Source organism: Amblyraja radiata, chromosome 4 (genome assembly GCF_010909765.2).
Source record: "Amblyraja radiata isolate CabotCenter1 chromosome 4, sAmbRad1.1.pri, whole genome shotgun sequence".
Taxonomy (NCBI): Eukaryota; Metazoa; Chordata; class Chondrichthyes; order Rajiformes; family Rajidae; genus Amblyraja; species Amblyraja radiata.
Window position 1 is genome coordinate 58,673,389 of NC_045959.1, and position 19,773 is coordinate 58,693,161.

Below are 19,773 nucleotides of genomic sequence, written 5' to 3' on the forward strand. Positions count from 1 at the left end.
AGTGTCTCTGTTGTCGAGGTGGGAGAGGGCGGAGTGAAGTGCCGTTGAGATGGCATCCTCCGTACTCCTGTTCTTGTGGTAGGCAAACTGATAGGGATCCAGTGTGGGGGGTAGGCAGCTTTTGAGGTGTGCCAGGACCAGCCTCTCGAAGCACTTGGTGATGATGGGGGTAAGTGCAACTGGGTGGAAGTCGTTGAGGCTTGCCGCAGTGGAGTGTTTTGGCACTGGCACGATGGAGGTGGTTTTAAGGCACGTGGGGACAACTGCTTGGGCAAGTGACAGGTTGAAGCTGTCAGTCCAGACGTCTGTCAGCTGCGCAGCACAGGCCCTGAGCACGCTCCCGGGGATGCCGTCAGGGCCAGCAGCCTTACGTGCATTAGTCCTACTCAGTGCCACGTATACGTCGTAGGGGGTGAGTGTGAGGGGTTGGTGATCGGCAGGGAGCACAGCCTTGATGCAAACTTATCAGATAATACTGTACATAAATACAATCGTCAAACTCAAGTACAATAGGCAGAGTAAAGGGGAAGATACAGAGTGTAGAATATAGTTCTCAGCATTGTATCGCGTCAGTTCCAGAAGTGAATCAAAGTCCAATGTCCGCAATGGGGCAGAAGTGTATTGGACAGTACCCTAGCTTATGGAAGGACCCTTCAGAGGTTTGATAATAGAAACATAGAAACATAGAAAATAGGTGCAGGAGTAGGCCATTCGGCCCTTCGAGCCTGCACCGCCATTCAATATGATCATGGCTGATCATCCAACTCAGTATCCTGTACCTGCTTTCTCTCCATACCCCCTGATCACTTTAGTCACAAGGGCCACATCTAACTCCCTCTTAAATATAGCCAATGAACTGGCCTCAACTACCTTCTGTGGCAGAGAGTTCCAGAGACTCACCACTCTGTGTGTAAAATGTTTTTCTCATCTCGGTCCGAAAGGATTTCCCCTTTATCCTTAAACTGTGACCCCTTGTCCTGGAGTTCCCCAACATCGGGAACAATCTTCCTGCATCTAGCCTGTCCAACCCCCTAAGAATTTTGTAAGTATCTATAAGATCCCCCCTCAATCTTCTAAATTCTAGCGCATACAAGCCGAGTCTATCCAGTCTTTCTTCATATGAAAGTCGTGACATCCCAGGAATCAGTCTGATGGGATAATAGAGGGGAAGCTGTTGTTTCTGAGTCTGGTGGTGTGCGCTTTCAAGCTTCTGTACCTTCTCCCAGAGAGGAGCGGGGAGAAGGAGGAATGACTGTGATGGGACAAGTCTTTGATTATGTTGGCTGCTTTTGCGAGGCAGGGTGAAGTGTAGATGGAGTCGATGGTGGGGAGTCTGGTCTGTGTGATGGACTGGGCTACATCCACAACTCTCTGCAATTTCTTGCGGTCTAGGGCAAAGTTGTTCCCAAACCAAGCTGTGATTTATCCTGTGCAAGAAGGAACTGCAGATGCTGGCTTAAACTGTAGATAGACACAAAAAAAACTTGTCCCACACATCTTTAAATGTTGCCTCCCTCACAAAAGTAGAAATATCCAGTCTGGATGAATCATAGAAGATAGACACAAAAAGCTGGAGTAACTCAGCGGGACAGGCAGTATCTCTGGAGAGAAGGAATGGGTGATATTTCGGGTTGAGACCCTTCTTCAGACCTCGATCTCGACCCCATTCCTTCTCGCCAGAGATGCTGCCTGTCCCGCTGAGTTACTCCAGCTTTTTGTGTCTATCTTCTATGATTCATCCAGACTGGATATTTCTACTTTTGTGAGGGAGGCAACATTTAAAGATGTGTGGGGCAAGTTTTTTTACACAGGTGGATGCAGGTGGATGCCTGCAAAGCTTTGCCTGGGGTGGTGGAGGAGGCAGATATGATACTGGTGTTTGCGGCTTTTAGATAGACACATGGATATGCCAGGAATGGAGGGGTATGGGTCACGTGCAGGCAGAGGAGATTATTTAACTTGGCATCAATTTCAGCATGAATATTGTGGGCCGAAGGGCCTGTTCCTGTGCTGTACTATTCTAGTTACTCTGGGTAAAAGACTCTGCCATTATCCAGGGATCCTGAGTTCTCTCTCGCCCCTCTTTCTCACTCCTGCCCTTTCTCTCTCTCTCCCTCCCACCCTTTTACTCCCTCCCCCCTTTTTCTCCCTTCGCCCTTTCTCTCTCTCCCCCCTCTTTCTTTCTCTCTCCCCTTCCTCTCTCCCTCCCCCCTCTTTCTCTCTCCCTCCCCCCTCTTTCTCTCTCTCCCCCTTTCTTTCTCCCTTCGCCCTCTTTCTCTCTCCCTCCCCCCTCTTTCTCTCTCCCCCCTCTTTCTTTCTCCCTCCCACCTCTTTCTCTCTACCTCCTTTCTCTCCCCCCCCCCCTCCCTCTTCCTCTGTCCCTCTCCCCCTGCTGGTTATCAGGGAGCCACTGGTCCAGGTGACGGACGGTGAAGGACACTTGCTGTCCTGGCCTCAGCAGTGCATTGAATGTTCTGGAACCCCCTCCGTGGAATGTTCTGGAACCCCATCTGTGGGCCCACCCTCCATGCATAGACATAGCCGTACACTGTGTGGGGTTGTACAGGGTAGGTTGTGGTTGGGGGGGGGGGGGGGCTCACTGGAAGCGGTGGACGGTTTCAATTATACGGAGAGGATAGACAGGCTGGGATTGTTTTCCTTGGAGAGGGAAAGGTGGGGGAACCTGAGGGAAGTGCACAAAGACGCGGGAAAGACCGAGAGTGCTGGTGTAGGAACCTTACCCCGAGACAGAAGGATCAATCTTCAGGGTCTTGACCTGAAATATCACCTATTCCTTTTCTGCCAGAGATGTTGTTACTCCAGCACATTGTATCTATAATTAAAGACTTGTCCCACTGCAGTCATTCCTTCATCTCCTTTCTCCCGTCCGGAAGAAGGTTCAGAAGCTCGAAAGCGCGCACCACCAAACTCAGGAACAGCCTCTTCCCCTCTGTTATCAGGCTTCTGAAGGGTCCTTCTATAAGCTAGGGTACTGTCCGATCCACCTCTACCCCATGCGGACTTTGATTCACTTCTGGAACTGATGCGCTACAATGCTGAGAACTATATTCTGTACTCTGTATCTTTCCCTTTGCTCTAACTATTGTACTTGAATTTAAACTCATTATATTAGAAACATAAAAACATAGAAAACAGGTGCAGGAGTAGGCCATTCGGCCCTTCGAGCCATATGATCATTGCTGACCATCAAGAATCAGTACCCTGTTCCTGCTTTCTCCCCATATCCATGGATTCCATTAGCCCTAAGCAATATCTAACTGTCTCTTGAATATATCCAGTGAATTGGCCTCCACTACCTTCTGTGGCAGATAATTACACAGATTCACAACTCTCAGGCTGAAAAAGTTTTTCCCCATCTCAGTCCTAAATGGCCTATCCCTTAATCTTAAACCGTGACCCCTGGTTCTGGACTCCCCAAACATCGGAAATATTTTTCCTGCATCTTGTCCGTCCAATTCCTTAAGAATTGTATATGTTTCTATAAGATACCCTCTCATCCTTCTAAATTCCAGTGAATATAAGCCTAGTCGGTCCATTTTTTCATCATATATCAGTCCTGCCATCCCAGGAATTAACCTGGTGGACCTAGGTTGCACTCCCACAATAGCAAGAATGTCCTTCCTTAAATTAGGAGACCAACATTCATGTATGGTATTATCTGATCTGTTTGGATAATATACTAAACAGTGCTTTTCACTGTACCTCGATACATGTGACATAATAAACCTGAACCGTCATATTACCCTATTCAGTTTTACTATGTAATCAGTCACGTTGTCATTGGAAGCCATGGTCAGTAGGTGGCAGAGTGAGCACAGTTTCTGCTATTGTCCAGAATCAACAGTGTGTCACAGTCACACGTACCGGCAGCGGAACAACGAGGTTCTCACTCACAGTAGCTTTACAGACCCATTAATGTAATAACACACCGATCAATATTTAATAATCAATAAAAAATAAACGAATCACCAGCAATTTATTGTTAGGGCGGCACAGTGGCGCAGCGGGTAGAGCTGCTGCCTTACAGCGCCCGAGACCCGGGTTTGATCCTCATTACGGGTGTTGTCTGTACGGAGTTTGTATGTTGTGCCCGTGACCCGCGTGGGTTTTCTCCGCGAGCTCCGGTTTCCTCCCACACCCAAAGACGCACAGGTTTGTAGGTTAATTGGCTTCTGTAAAATTGTAAATGGACCCTAGTGTGTGTAGAATATTGTTAGTGTCACTGGTCGACACGGACTCGGTGGGCCGAACAACCTGTTTCCGCACTGTATCTCTAAGGTCTAAATAAATCTATTATTAATTTGGAAAGGGTGCAGAAGAGATTTATCATGATGTTACCTGGGCTTCTGGGCTTGTGGGCTTGAGTTACATGGAGCGGTTAGATAGGCTGGGATTTTTATCTTTGTAGTGTAGCAGGCTGAGGGGTGACCTTATTGAGGTGTACAAGTTCATGAGGAGCATGGATAAAGTGAACGCTCACAGTAAAACCTGGTGGACCTAGGTTGCACTCCCACAATAGCAAGAATGTCCTTCCTTAAATTAGGAGACCAACATTCACATCACAGTAAAACTAGAGGGCACAGGCTTAAGGTGAGAGGGGAGAGATTTACGAGGGACCTCAGGGGCAACTTTCACACAAGAGGGTAATCCGTATCTGGAATGAGCTTCCAGAGAAGCAGATACAATTATTACTTTTAAAACACTTTTGGACAGACATATGGATAGGAAAGATTAAACGGAATATTGGCCAAACGCAAGCAAATGGGACTAGCCCTTTCTACACCCCCCCCCCCCCCCTTTCTCCCTCTCCCCCCATTTTCTTTCCCTCCCTGCTTTCTTTCTCCCCACTCTAGCTCTCCACTTTCTCTCTCTCTCTCTCCGCTTTCTTTCTTTCTTTCGCCTCCACTTGCTCTCTTTCCACTTTCTTTTCCTCTACCTCCTTACCTTCTGTCTCCACTTTCTCGCTTTCTCTCCCCATTTCGCCCTTTCTGTCTCTCCACTTTCTCGCTTGCCCCTCTCCCACGTTCTCATTATCTCCCCCCCCCCACAGTTTTCTCCCCACTTTCCCTCTTTCTCTTTACACTTTTTCTTCACTCTCACTCTCCCCACGTTCTCACTCCCTCCGCTGTCTTTCTTTTTTTCCCCCTCTCTCTACTTCGCCTCCACTTTCTGTCTCCCCCACTTCTTCTCTCTTTCACTCTTCACTTTTTTCCTCTCTCCACTTTCTCGCTCTCTCCCCGCACTTTCCCATTCTCTCTCTCTCTCTCTCTTATCTCTCTGCTCACTTTCTTTTCCTCCACTTTCTCTCTCCCACCCCCACGTTCTCTCTTTCTCTCCGTCCTCACATTCCCTCCCCCTCCCTCCCTCCTCCCCCTGCCCTGTCCCCCCACCCCCGCGCCGCCCGCTGATGTCCCGGGACAGCTGGTGCAGGGCCGGCGTTGTCCGTCGGGAACCTACCCCCACCCCTCCCCCTCTCCCCCCTCCGGGTCGGTCGGCCGGTGAGGGAGCGCGGAGCGGCAGTGGCCGGCGGTGAGGAAGCGGCCGGCCTGAGGACGACATGTCCGCGGACGAGCCGAGCGGCGGCGCCCGGAGGGCGACCAAGAGCAAACTCTTTGAGTTTCTGGTCCATGGGGTGGTGAGTGTGGCCCGGGGAGAGAAGCGCCCGGGGGAGAGTCCTAGGAGGCTCCGGCCCGGGGGGGAGAAGCGGCCGGAGGCGGGAGCTGAAGAACAACTGTGTGTGTGTGTGTGAGAGAGGGAGAGGGGGGCGCATGTGGCAGAGGGAGAGGGAATGTGGCAGAGAGAGCGGGGCATGTAATGTAGGAGAGGGAGAGAGAGAACGTGGCAGAGAGAGAGAGAGAGAGGGGGAATGTGGCGGAGGAGGATAAAAAAAGAGGAGTGTGAAAGGGAGTCTGTTGTGAGTGGGGAACAGAACCTGTGATCAGATGAAGATCGCTGACCAGAAAGCACAATATAAACGTGTATCCTCTGCTGTACACTGTTGCCAGGAGTCCAGAGCCTGAGCTACAGGGTGAGGTTGGGCAGGAATATGGTTTTATTCCTTGGAGCACAGGAATATGGGTGGTGATCTAATAGAGATAACTTAGTATACTTTAGTATAGAACTTAGTATACTTTAGTTTATTATTGTCACATGTACCGAGGTACATGGAAAAGCTTTTTTTTTGCATGCTAACCTGCCAGCACAAAGACTATATGACTACAATCAAGCCGTCCAATGTAGATACAGAATAAAGAGAAAGTTTAGTGCAAGGTAATGTCCAATTAAAGATAATCCAAGGGTCTCCCAATGAGGTAGATGGGAGGTCATCCGCTCTCTAGTTGTGATAGGATGGTTCAGTCGCTGGGAAGAAACTGCCCCTGAATCTTGAGGTGAGACACTTCGGTGCCTCTTGCCTGATGGGAGAGGGGAGAAGAGCGAGTGACTGGGGTGAGACTGGTCCTTGATTATGCTGGTGGCCTTGCCGAGGCAGCATGAAGTGTAGATGGAAGCAATGGAAGGGAGGTTGGTTTGTGTGATGGTCTGGGCTGCGTCCACAACTCTCTGCAATTTCTTGCGGCCGTGGATGGAGCTGTTCTCAAATTTTGCTATGATGCATCTCGAATATTTTTACGCTATGCTTTCTAATACAAAGGGTGAATGCATATAGTCTTTGACCTAGAGTGGGGGAATCATGAACCAGAGGACATAGGTTTAAAGTGAGAGAGGAAAAATTTAATAGGACCTGAAGGGCAACTTTTTCACGCAGTGGGTGGTGGAGATATGGAACAAGCTGCCAGAGGAGGTAGTTGAAGCAGGGACTATGACAGCATTTATAAGTTCAGTTCAGTTTAGCTTATTGTCACGTGTACTGAGGTACAGTGAAAAGCTTTTGTTGCATGCCATCCAGTCAGCGGAAAGACAATACATGATTACAATCGAACCATCTATAGTGTACAAATACAGGATAAGGGAATAACGTTTAGTGCAAGGTAAAGCTAGCAAAGTCCATACAAGAATAGACCAAGGGTCTCCAATGACCCTTGTGGTCATTGGAGGTAGTGGTAGGTAGTGGTAGGATGATTCCGTTACCTGATAACAGCTGGGAAGAAACTGTCCCTGAATATGGAGGTGTGCGTTTTCATACTTCTATACCTTTTGCCCGAGGGGAGAGGGGAGACGAGGGAGTGGCCAATGTGCGACGTCCTTAATTATGCTGCTGGCGTTCCCGAGGCAGCGTGAAGTATAAATGGAGTCAGTGGAAGACATTAAAAGACCAGTGTTCTATTGGCTTGTCTAAAATCCCCACCGCACCGTTCCTTGCTGAGACTCCGCAGCCTCTCTCCTCGGGTGGTGGAGTGGGGTGGGCCGATGAAAAGACCCCATCAATGCTTCTGCCATCCCCACTGCCACTCTGGACACTTTCCCTGCCCAATCTCTCACCAATCCCATGTCCGCTCCTACAGTATTTCCCAGTCACATTCCTAAGATCATACATTCTCGGAGCAGAATTAGGCCATTCGGCCCATCAAGTCTACTCCGCCATTCAATCATGGCTGATCTATCTTTCCCTCTCAACCCCATTCTCCTGCCTTCTCCCCATAACCGCAGACACCCGTTCTAATCAAGTATCTGTCAACTCCGCTAGGGTGCCTGTGAATGCCTGTTATATTTCCACCAGTTTTCTGCGTGATCTATCTTTGCCTCTCTTATTTCCATTTTTTCAAATAAATTCCTCTCTGAAATATCTTACGCAGTTAGAACATAGAACCATGGGGCGAAACGGTGGTGCAGCAGTAGAGTTGCTGCCTTACAGTGCAAGAGACCCGGGTTAGATCCTGACTATGGGTGCCATCTGCATGGAGTTTGTATATTCTCCCCGTGACTGCTTGAGTTTTCTCCAGTTTCGTCCCACACTCCAAAGACGTACAGGTTGGTAGACTAATTGGCTTTGGTAAAATTGTAAATTGTCCCTAGTGTGTAGGATAGTGCTAGTTGGCTGGTTGGCACAGATTCGGTGGGCTGGAGGGCCTACAGTACAGAAACAAGCCCTTACGTCCACCATGTCAGTGCCAATTAAATTAATCTCCTTTGCCTGCATGTGATCCATATCCCTCCATTCCCTGCATATTGACATGTCTATCTGAACCCCTCTCAAACACCGCTGTTGTATCTGCCTCCACCACCAACCCCGGCAGAGCTTTTATGTATTACATGTAAAATATCTTAGGAATCTCATTACTCCTACTCACCCAGAACATTTATTGGCTCCTTCTAGCCAAACTATTTCCTTGTTTAAGGTTTCCTGATGCTTTTAAATTCCTCAAGGACTTTGTCTGATATCAGCTTTCTAAAGTGCACATAAGCTTTAGAATGAACATACGCCATCTCTCGCCATCCAAGGTTGCCTTCCTTATCTCCAAACCTCACAGTACCACACTGGTCTTGAACTCTCATCAACTCTTCTTCAAAAGACTCTGGCGAGTCAGAGAGTGAGAGAGAGAGAGAGAGAGAGAGAGAGAGAGAGAGAGAGAGAGAGAAGCAAGGAACTGCAGGAGCTGGCTTGGAAAACCCCCCCATAAGTACTGGAGTAACACAGCGAGTCAGGCAGCATCTGTGTATAGGATTAGGGCGACACGGTGGTGCAGTGGTAGAGTTGTTGCCTCACTGCAACATAGCAACGGGTGCAATCCTGACTACGAGTGCTCTCTGTATGGAGTTTGTACATTCTCCCTGTGACCGCCTGTGTTTTCTCCGGGTGCTCCGGTTTCCTTCCACATTCCAAAGACTCCAAAGGTTTATACGTTAATTGGCTTCGGCAAAAAAATTGTAAATTGTCCCTAGTGTGCTTAGAATAGTGCTAGTGTACGGCATGATTGATAGTCGATGCAGACTCAGTTGACTGAAGGGCCTGTTTCCGCTCTGTATCTCTAAAGTCTAAAGGTGATGTTTTGGGTCAGGACCCTCCTTCAGGCTGATTGTGGTGGGGGGGGGGGGGAGGGAGAAAGCTGGAAGGGAGGTGGGGGCAGGATAAATTCTGACAAGTGGTTCAGATGAGAGGAGGTTTGATGGGCAGATGGTTGGACTTGGTCAAAGGACAGAGAGGAAATGACAAACAGTAAGAGATAGGGGGAGTAAACGTGCAAATTGTGAAGCCAGAGGAAGGAATGTAGGTGGTAGGGAAAGGGGGGGGGGGGGGGGGTGGGGGGTTTATATGCTACCCAAACAGAATATAAGATGCTGCTTCTTCAGTTTGCATGTGGCCTCACTCTGGCAACGGAGGAAGCCCAGGGCAGGAAGGTCAGTGTGGGAGTGAATGAATGAATAAGTTTATTGGCCAAGTATGTATACATACAAGGAATTTGCTTTGGTGCTCCGCTCGCAAGTAGCAACATGACATACAGTAACAATTAAGAATGGCACGTAAAACATTAAACTTTAATAATAAAACATTATAGTTTAAACATGTGAATGAAATAAAATACCAGAGCAAAATAAGGCGACAGATTTTTGGTTATTGAGTAGAGCTACTGCGGTTTTTATGTCTGGCTGTGGCCGCTTTGACAGTCTGGAGTCGCCTTCCAGAGGGAAGTGCTTCAAAGAGTTTGTGGCTAGGGTGAGAGGGGTCAGAGATGATCTTACCCGCTCGCTTCCTGGCCCTTGCAGTGTCCAGTTCGTCAATGGAGGGAAGGTTGCAGCTGATCAGAAGATTCAATGCAGTCTCCGGGTGATGTGCTTGGTTAAAATGGTTGACAACTGGGAGATTTAGATTTACCCATAAACTATTCCACTCCCCCTCCCGTCTCCCCAGCTTAGAGTCATAGAGCGTGGAAACAGGCCCTTCAACCCAACTTGCCCACACCGACCAACATGCCTCATCTACACTAGTCCAACCTGCCTGCGTTCGGCCCATATCCCTCTAAACCTATTATAGCCATGTACCTTTCTAAATGTTTCTTAAATGTTGTGATAGTACCTGCCTCAACTAACTCCTCCAGCAGCTCGTTCAATATACCCACCACCCTTTGTGTGAAAAAGTTACCCCTCAGGTTCCTATTAAATCTTTCCTCCTTCACCTTAAATTCATGCCCGTGGTTTTTGATTCCCTTACTCTGGGCAAGAGTGCATCTGCCTGATCTCTTCCTCTCATGATTTTATACATCTTTATAAGATCACCCCTCAGCCTCCTGTATTCCAAAGAATAAAGTCCTAGCCTGCTCAGCCTCTCCCTGTAGCTCAGTCCCTCGAGACCTGGCAACATCCTCGTAAGTCTTCTGGGCACCCTTTCCAGCTTCGGCCCAGTGCTTTTGTAAGTAGGCTTCCCCACGTCCATCCTCATCCTTATCCATAATATCGTAAAACTTACGGAATTATCATCACTCTTTCCAAATCCTCCTCCACTGGAACTCCGATCAGTCGGCCAGGACCATTGCCCAATATAGGGTAGGGGAATCCAGAATGGGAATAGAGTGGATGTGAAGAGGATCTTTCCACTAATGGGAGAGTCTAAGACCAGAGGGCGCAGCCTCAGAATAAAACGACGTACCTTTAGAAAGGAGATGAGGAGACATTTATTTAGCCAGAGGGTGGTGAAACTGTGGAATTCATTGCCACAAAAGGCGTCGGTGGCCAAGTCATTGAGTATTTTAAAGGCAGAGATTGACATATTCTTGATTAGTATGGGTGTCAGGGTTATGGGGAGAAGGCAGGAGAATGGGGTTAAGAGGGAAAGATAGATCAGCCATGATTGAATGGCAGAGTAGACTTGATGGGCTGAATGGCCTAATTCTGCTCCTATGACTTACCACCTTATGAACCAGAGGATGTAGGTTTATGGTGAAGATGGAAAGATTAAAGGGTGATTTTTTCATACAGTGAGGTAGGTGTATGGAACGAGCTGCCAGAGGAGGTAGTTGAGGCAGGTACAATAACAACATTTAAAAGACACTTGGACAGGTAGATTGATAAGAAATGTTTGGAGGGATATGGGTCAAATGTGGGCAGGTGGGACTAGTGGGGCATCTTGGTCAGCAAAGACGAGTTGGACCGATGGACCTGTTTCCATGCTGTATGTCTCTCTAAGGTCTCGTGTGTCCTCATCCATAGTTGGATTATTGTTTGAGCAGTTCTTCTGGGTGCATGAATCAAACTGCTTATTTTCCTCATCTAAGTCCCGGCACTCAGTTCCAGTCAATATCGGGGAAAGTCAACAATGGTTTCCCCCCCACATCCCAAAATGTGCATGTTTGTATTTTAATTGGCCCTCTGTAAATGGCCCCTAGTGTGTAGAGAGTGGATGATAAAGTGGGATAGCATAGAACTTGTGTGAATGGATGGTCGATGGTCAGTACGCACTCCGTGCTGTATCTCTAAACTAAGCAGGCAGTCTGCTCTCCACCCAACATCTGTACGGATGGAGTATTCTGCGACCTGACCAATTCCACCCTGATATACCGGGTGTCCACTACACTCACACTGGGCAGTCGCCATCGGTCTCTGGCCACTCTTCCGTCATCATCCTTCATTGGCTACGGCGTTGGGTACAAGAGTCAGGAAGCCATGATGCAGCTTTTATAGCACTTTGCTCAGGCTTTGGTGAGGATGCAGAGGTTTACCAGAATGCTGCCTGTATTAGAGGGTTTCAACTACAGGGAGAGGTTGGACAGACTTGGATTGTTTTCTCTGGAATGTCAGAGGTTGAGGGAAACCCTGATAGAAGTCTATAAAATGTTGAGAGGCCTAGATATAGTAGACAGTCAGAACCTTTTCCCAGGGTGAACATGTCTAAACGAAGAGGGCATAGTTTTAAGGTGAGGGGCGAAAAGTTTAAAGGAGATGTGCAGGGCATGTTTTTACCCAGAGGGTGGTGGGGGCCTGGAACACACTGCCAGGGGTGGGGGTGGAGGCAGATACGATAGTGGTATTTAAGAGGCTTTTAGATAGGCACATGGATATGGAGGGATATGGATCACTTACAGGCAGAGGAGATTAATGTAACTTGGCATTGTGTTCAGCATGAAAAATATGGGTCGAATGGCCTGTTGCCATGCTGTTCCCTGCTCTAAGTGGTCCCGTTCTGCCCGCAGCGTCCAGGCATGCCGTCGGCCACCCGCATGGCCCCCCAGGGGTCAGCCATGGGGCCGCCTGGACCTCCGTACGGAGCCAGTCCCACTGTGCGCCCCGGCAACCCCCCACCCATCCTCGAGCAGTCCCGCAAACGCACAGCACCAACGCAGGTACAGCAGCAGCAGGCAGCCGTGCAGAGCCGGGCCCGCAGGTAGGGGGAGGGGGGGGTAAAGAGGGGAACAGGGGAGGGGGGATGGGAGATGGGACAAAGGAGCGGGGTGGAGGAAGGAGAGGGTGCTGGGGGGGAGGGGCATGGGGAGGACTGGTGTAGGGGCCCAGGTGAGGGGATGGGTTGAAGGGGCATGGAGAGGTCTAAGGGGGATGGGGAGAGGGCGCAGGATGAGGGAGTGGGTTGGGAGGGTGGGGGGTGTTGAGAGGGTGTTGGCGGGACTGATAGAGGCAGATAGAGGGTGGAGGATGGAGGGAGGGACAGGGACATTGGCTGATGTTTCAAACAGTTGGTTGTACGGTGGGGTGTGTGCGGCTGTGTGTGAGGGTGTGTATGAGGGGGTGTGTGTATGTGTGGGGGGATGTGGGTGTGTGTGTGGGGGGTGTGGGAGCGTGTGTGTGTGTGAAGGTGTGTGAGGGTGTGTGTGTGTGCGTGTGTGTGTATGTGCGTGTGTGTGTGTGAGGGTGTGTGTGTGTGTGAGGGTGTGTGCGTGTGTGTGTGCGTGTGAGGGTGTGTGTGTGTGAGGGTGTGTGTGTGAGGGTGTGTGTGTGTGTGTTGTGCAGGATGTGTGTTTGAGGTGGAGGGTATGAGTGAGGGTGTGTGTGTGAGGGTGTGTGTGTGTGAGGGTGTGTGTGTGTGAGGGTGTGTGTGTGTGAGGGTGTGTGTGTGTGGGTGTGAGGGTGTGTGTGGGTGTGAGGGTGTGTGTGTGCGTGAGTGTGCGTGAGAGTGTGTGCGTGTGAGGGTGTGTGTGGGTGTGTGTGTGAGGGTGTGTGCGTGAGTGTGTGTGTGGGTGAGGGTGTGTGTGTGAGGGTGTGTGCGTGAGTGTGTGTGTGGGTGAGGGTGTGTGTGCGTGCGTGAGGGCGTGTGTGTGTGCGTGAGGGTGTGTATGTGTGCATGAGTGTGTGTGTGTGAGGGTGTGTGTGTGTGTGAGGGTGTGTGTGTGTGAGGGTGTGTGTGTGAGGTGGAGTGGGTGTGTGTGTGAGGGTGTGTGTGTGTGAGGGTGTGTGTGTGAGGGTGTGTGTGTGTGTGTGTGTGTGAGGGTGTGTGAGGGTGTGTGTGTGTGCGGGTGTGTGTGTGTGAGGGGGTGTGTGTGTGAGGGTGTGTGTGTGTGTGCGGGTGTGTGTGGAGGTGTGGGTGTGGTGTGAGGTGTGTGTGTGGGGGGTGTGTGGGTGAGGGTGGTGTGTGTGTGGGTTGTGTGTGTGCTGGGGTGTGTGTGAGGGTGTTGTGTGTGTGAGGGTGTGTGTGCGAGGGTGTGTGGTGTGTGCGGGTGTGTGTGTGTGAGGGTGTGTGTGTGAGGGTGTGTGTGTGTGAGGGTGTGTGTGTGTGAGGGTGTGTGTGTGTGTAAGGGTGTGTGTGTGCGTGAGTATGTGTGTGCGTGAGGGTGTGTGTGTGCGTGTGCGTGTGCGTGTGTGAGAGGGTGTGTGTGTGCGTGAGTATGTGTGTGCGTGAGGGTGTGTGTGTGCGTGAGCGTGTGCGTGAGCGTGTGTGAGGGTGTGTGTGTGAGGGTGTGTGTGTGTGAGGGTGTGTGTGTGTGAGGGTGTGTGTGTGTGAGGGGGTGTGTGTGTGTATGAAGGTGTGTGTGTGTGAGGGTGTGTGTGTAAGGGTGTGTGTGCGTGAGTATGTGTGCGTGAGCGTGTGCGTGAGCGTGTGTGAGAGGGTGTGTGTGTGTGAGGGTGTGTGTGTGAGGGTGTGTGTGTGTGTGTGAGGGTGTGTGTTTTTGTGAGGTTGTGTGTTAGTGTGTGTGTGTGAGAGTGTGTGTGAGGGTGTGTGTGTGTGAGGGTGTGTGAGTGTGTGAAGGTGTTTGTGTGTGAGGGTGTGTGTGGGTGTGTGTGTGTGAGGGTGTGTGTGTGGGTGTGTGTGAGGGTGTGTGTGTGTGAGGGTGTGTGTGTGTGTGTGTGTGTGTGTGTGTGAGGGGGTGTTAGCGTGGGGAGATATTTGTGTGGGGGGGTGACGTTTCCTGTTGCCCCCTTAGCGCCAAGCGACGACGGTTGGTGGACAAGATCCTGCCCCAGAAGGTGAGTGGCATTAGGAAGGGGGAGGTCAGGGGGAGGGGGTGTTGGGAAGGGGGCGGGGGGTGGGGGGGGGAGGTGCGGAGGGCTGGTCTGGCCGGGTGTCGGGAATGGGGTGTTTGGGCAGTGGGCTGAGTCACTACATGTACTTGCCCCCCCCCCCCCCAAGAACCGGGAGCTGGTGCCAGAGGCCCAGGGAGGGTTGAAGGGGAGGGGAGGGGGGAGGGCAGAGGGGAGGGGACGGGGGAGGGGATGCGTGGTGTTATGGAGGGGGGGGGGGGGGGGGGGGGGGGGTTGGAGAGGTTTGATCGATATCCCGCTGATTCTGGAGCCGGTGCCTGAGGGTGAGGGCGGAGGGAAGGGAGAGGGGTTGGGGGCAGTAAGCTGATCTCTGTCGCCCCCCCCCCCCCCCATATCCTGGAGCTGGTGCCTCAGGGAGGGGGATGTGGGGAGGGGGGGGGGGCTTGGAGGGGAGGGGGGGCTGGGAATGGGAGGGGTGGGGCTGGGAGGGGTGGGGGGGGCTGGGAATGGGAGGGGTGGGGCTGGGAGGGGAGGGGGGGGCTGGGAATGGGAGGGGTGGGGCTGGGAGGAGGGGGGGGGGGGGCTGGGAGGGTAGGGTGCAGTGTCCGGGGTAGGGGGTTGGAGGGAGCAGGGAGCTGATCCCCATTGCCCCCACAGATCCGGGAGCTGGTGCCCGAGTCCCAGGCCTACATGGACCTGTTGGCCTTCGAACGGAAGCTGGACCAGACCATCATGAGGAAGCGGGTGGACATTCAGGAGGCTCTGAAGAGGCCCATGAAGGTAGTTCATGTCACAGGAGCAGAATCCAAGTCTACTGCATTCTCAATAATAATGCATTAACAAAGCAAGACTTTTCACTAGTTTTGACTCGCCACATCCCGTTATTCAAGCATTGTTAAAATAGTCACTGCCAAAGCCCTTGCTGGGCATCATGAGCCATGTCTGGTGTTCACAAGTTATAGGAACAGAATTAAGCCATTCGGCCCATCTAGTCTACTCCGCCATTCATTCATGGCTGATCTATTGTTCTCTCTTAACCCCATTCTCCTGCCTTCCCCCCCATAACCCCTGACATTGGTCGTAATCAGAGCACATGGGGGTCATGAGGCACAGGGTCACGGAGCTGGACAGCACGGTTGCAGGCCCTTCATCCCTATCCATGCTCCCATTGATGCTGCCCCACCCACGGAGTTACCTCTCCATGCCAGCACCTTGCCACTGCTGGGCTAGGCCAATCTAGCCTAGTCCAGTCCAGTCTGGTTTAGTCTAGTCTAGTCTAGTCTGGATTAGTTTAATTTGGTTTGGTTTAATCCAGTTTAAATTTGTTTAGCTTGGTTTGGACAAGTGTAGTTTAGTTTAATCTGGTTTATTTTGGTTTAGTTTAGACTACTTTAGCTAAGTCTTATTAAGTCTAGTCTTGTTTAGTCTCATTTAGTCTAGTCAAGTTTGGTTTTGATTATTTTAGTTTAGTTTTGTCTAGTTTAGCTTAGTTTTGCCTGCATTTGGCCCATATTCCTCTGTTCCCTTCCCATCTGTTCTTTGATCCTTTCCTGATTATAATTGGGGCAGCACGGTGGCTCAGCGGTAGAGTTGTTGCCTCACAGCGCCAGAGACTCGGGTTAAATCCTCACCTCTGCTACTGTCTGTGTGGAGTTTGCATGTTCTCCCTGTGACCGCTTGGGATTCCTCCCGGTGCTCCGGTTTCCTCCCACATCTCAAAGACGTGCAGGTTTGTAGGTTAATTGGCCTTCTGTAAATTACCCCCTGTGTAGATTAAATGAGAAAGTGGGATAACATAGAACTAGTGTGCGGGGTGATCGATTGTCGGCAGGGCTCGGTGGACTGAAGGGCTGTTTCCACGCTGTATTTCTAAACTAAACTTAAGGGCTGCCACAGTGGCCCACCGGTAGAGTTGCTGCCTTACAGCGCTTGCAGTGCCGAAGACCCGGGTTCGATCCAGGCTACGGGTGCTGGTGCTGTCTGTACGGAGTTTGTACGTTCTCCCCGTCACCACGTGGGTTTTCTCTGAAATTTTCGGTATCCTCCCACACTCCAAAGATGTACAGGTATGTAGGTTAATTGGCTTGCTGTATGTGTAAATTGTCCCTAATGTGTGTAGGATAGTGTTAGTGCGGGATCGCTAGGCAACATGAACCCGATGGGCCGAAGGGCCTGTTTTGAATTGAATTTCCTTTATTGTCATCCAGACCTTTCAGTCTGAACGAAATTTCGTGCCTGCAGTCATACATACAATAATACAATAATAGACAACAGAACAGACAGTAAACACAAATTAACATCCACCACAGTGAGTCCACCAAGCACCTCCTCACTGTGATGGAGGCAAAAATCTTAGGGCTGCAGTCTCTTCCCTCCTCTTCTCCCTCTGCGCTGAGGCGATACCCCACCGGGCGAAGGTAAAATCAGTCCCGCGGCTCACCGAGCTCCGCGAACGGGCCGGTTCAGACACCGCGGCCCAGGGTGGTCGAAGCTGCCGCCCTCCAGTCCAGCGGATGCTGCTGTTGACGAACCCCGGACTCAGGTCACCGCCGCCAGAACGCCGTCTCAGCCACCGGAGCACCGTTCCACCCTCGAGCTGGGCCGCCCCGACGGGAGCACCGTTCCACCCTCGAGCTGGGCCGCCACGACGGGAGCGTCTCAGCCCCGCGCCAGGCCGCCCTCACGGGAGCGTCACAGCCCCTTACGGGAGCGCCGTTCCAGCCCCGAGCCGGACCGCCCTCACGGGAGCGAGCCCAGGGCGAGTCCTGACAGGCTCTGCCTCCGGAGCCTCGAGGTCGCCAGCTCCGCCATTAGGCCTCAGCGCAGACGGAGGCAGAGAAGGGGGATACGACAAAAAAGTCGCATTCCCCCGAAGGAAGAGACAGCAAGCACTTTTTCAACCCCCCCCCCCCCCCACACATAAACACAACCTAAAAACCAAAAACTTAGCTACACAAAACGAAAAAAACAACACAAAAAAGTAAAAACAAACGAACTGCAGGCGAGCCGCAGCCGTTCAACAGCGCCGCCACTTCCGGAGTTTCCGAGCTGTATCTCTGAACTCAACTAAACTAAAACTAAACTATCCATATATTTGTCCAAATGTCTTTTAAAAGTCATAATTGAACCCACTTCTATAGCTCCAACAGCTTCAACCCCATGCGGTCAGGGGAGGGTGGGGGGTGTTCAGGGGTGTTAGGTGTTGGGGTTTGAGCTCCTCACTCACCCCTCTGTCCCCGCAGCAAAAGCGGAAGTTGCGCCTCTACATCTCCAACACCTTCAACCCCGGGCGGTCGGACGCGGACGACTCGGACGGCTGCATCGCCTCCTGGGAGCTGCGGGTCGAGGGGAAGCTTCTAGAAGACGTGAGTGCCTCAGAGTGACGGCAGGAGGCCACTCGGCTCCTCCAGCCTAGCCCACCAGTTATCACCATCGCCGCTGACCTCCCAGTTCCGCACCGTTAGCAGTCATACAGCATGGAAACAGGCCCTTCGGCCCGTCCCGTCCACCCTGCACCATCTACACTACTCCCACCTGCCTGCATTGGGCCATATCCCTCCAAACCTTTCCTATCCATGCACCTGTCTCTTAAATGTTGTTATAGCCATGGGGCCGCGGAACGTTTTTGAAAGTGGGAGGGCTGAGCGATCACTGATCACCGGCCTCGGGCGTACCCGGTGAGGGAGCAGAGCGAGCGAGTGGGGGGAGGGTGTGGGAGGGCGGCACAATTATTATTTTTAGTTGTTGCTCGACCTCCAAAAACTGGGGGATAATACAGTCCTCAGAAGAAGAGAAAAATACTCCTGCGGGCCAGATAATTGTGGGTTATGAAGCATGTCTCACCAAAAAGGTGGGAGGGGCTGCAGCCCCCCCCGGTTCCCCCGGTTTCGCGGCCCATGTAGTCCTTGCGTCAACTATCTCCTCTGTCAGCTCGTTCCATGCCCTGTGTGAAAAAGTTGCCCCTTGGTTTCCTATTAAATATTTCCCCTCACCTTAAACCTATGTCCTCTGGTTCTTGGTTCCCCTACTCCTGTGCATTCACCCTATCTATATTCCTCATGATTTTGTACACTATAAGATCAGCCCTCATCCTCCTGTGATCCAAGGAATAAGGTCCCAGCCTGCCCCAACCTCTACCTGTGGCTCAGGTCCTCAAGTCCTCGTAAATCATCTCAGTACCGCCCCACCCACAGTGCGGCACTCCGTCAGTACCGCCCCACCCTCACCACCTCTCCTACACTGATTCTCCCTCCAGACTGGCAAACAGAAGAGGAAATTCTCCTCGTTCTTCAAGAGCCTGGTGATAGAACTCGACAAGGATCTGTATGGACCTGACAACCATCTGGTGGAGGTGACAAGCCCCTATTGGGTGGGGAGTATTGTTGGTGTGGGTGGTGGGGTATGTTTGGTGGGGTGGGGGTCGATGTTGTAGGTGTTTCAGCGCTCTCCCTCTCCTCTTCCCCCTCTCCTCACACGAGGGGGGCTGGTGGTCGCTGTCACTACTGGCGTATGGTGGAGTGTATATTTCAGAGGGATTACTGTTGTATTCGGTGGGGGGGGGGCATTTTTTTGGGGGGTTGCTGTGCCTGCTCCTCTCAACCTTCCCCACCCCCCCCCCCCCGCCCTCCTCTCTATCTCCCTACAGAGCGGGGGGAGGGGGGGCCGGGGGTTGGGAAGGAGGCTATTTTTGCAGAGGGAGGGGATGTTGCTGCTGTGTCTGCCCCTCTCTTCTCCACCCCCCCCCCCCAACAGAAGGAATCGCTGGGGCTAGGGTTGGGGTTGGGTGGGGGGTCTGCGAGTGGGGGTATGTTCTCCAGCTGCGGGGAGGGGGTCGCTGGGGCTGGGCTGGGGATGGGAGGGGTATGTTCTCCGGGCGAGGGGCGGGTCACTGTGTTCACCCCTCTCACGCCCCCTCCCCTCACAGTGGCACCGTACCCCCAGCACCCAGGAGACGGACGGGTTCCAGGTGAAGCGGCCAGGAGACGTCAGTGTGCGCTGCACCCTCCTGCTGATGCTCGACTACCAGGTGGGGAGGACAGGGGGGGGGGGGGAAGGGGGGGGGGTGGGGGGGAGGGGAGGGGGTGAGGGGGAGGGGAGAGGGGGAGGGAGTGAGGGGGGGGAAGAAATTGAAGTACCAGCTGGACAGGGTGACAGATTTAGCCGGTGGGTGGGGGTGGAGGAGGAGTGATGGGTTGCTGGGGGGGTGGGTGTTATGGGAGGGGGTGATGTGCCTGAGGGTGGGGGAGGGTCAGGGAGGGGGGGGGGGGAGGAGGAAGGAAGGAGAAGGGGGGTGGAGTGGGAAGGGAGTGGCGCCAGTCAGACAGGGTGACAGGTTTGAGTGGTGGGTGGCGATGGGAAAGGTGGGAGCGTGTGATGTGCCTGCAGGTGGGGGTGGGAGGGTTGGGGAAGGGTTGCTGTACCTCTCTGAGC

General features: G+C 52.1%; 1 protein-coding gene across 4 annotated transcripts in view; it reads left to right on the plus strand.

Moving 5' to 3' along the window:
- smarcd3 (SWI/SNF related, matrix associated, actin dependent regulator of chromatin, subfamily d, member 3) overlaps positions 1-19,773 on the plus strand; it is a 31,575-nt gene that overhangs the window by 2,895 nt on the left and 8,907 nt on the right. For 2 of the 4 annotated variants that reach the window (XM_033019562.1, XM_033019563.1), the window contains exons 2-7: positions 12,105-12,295; positions 14,286-14,328; positions 15,001-15,123; positions 17,586-17,708; positions 18,599-18,694; positions 19,268-19,369. In XM_033019562.1, the coding sequence (XP_032875453.1) occupies positions 12,105-12,295; positions 14,286-14,328; positions 15,001-15,123; positions 17,586-17,708; positions 18,599-18,694; positions 19,268-19,369 (678 nt within the window). Of the gene's footprint in view, positions 1-5,401; positions 5,657-12,104; positions 12,296-14,285; positions 14,329-15,000; positions 15,124-17,585; positions 17,709-18,598; positions 18,695-19,267; positions 19,370-19,773 lie in introns of those variants that run through there. The other 2 variants (XM_033019561.1, XM_033019565.1) reach the window with 2 other exon arrangements.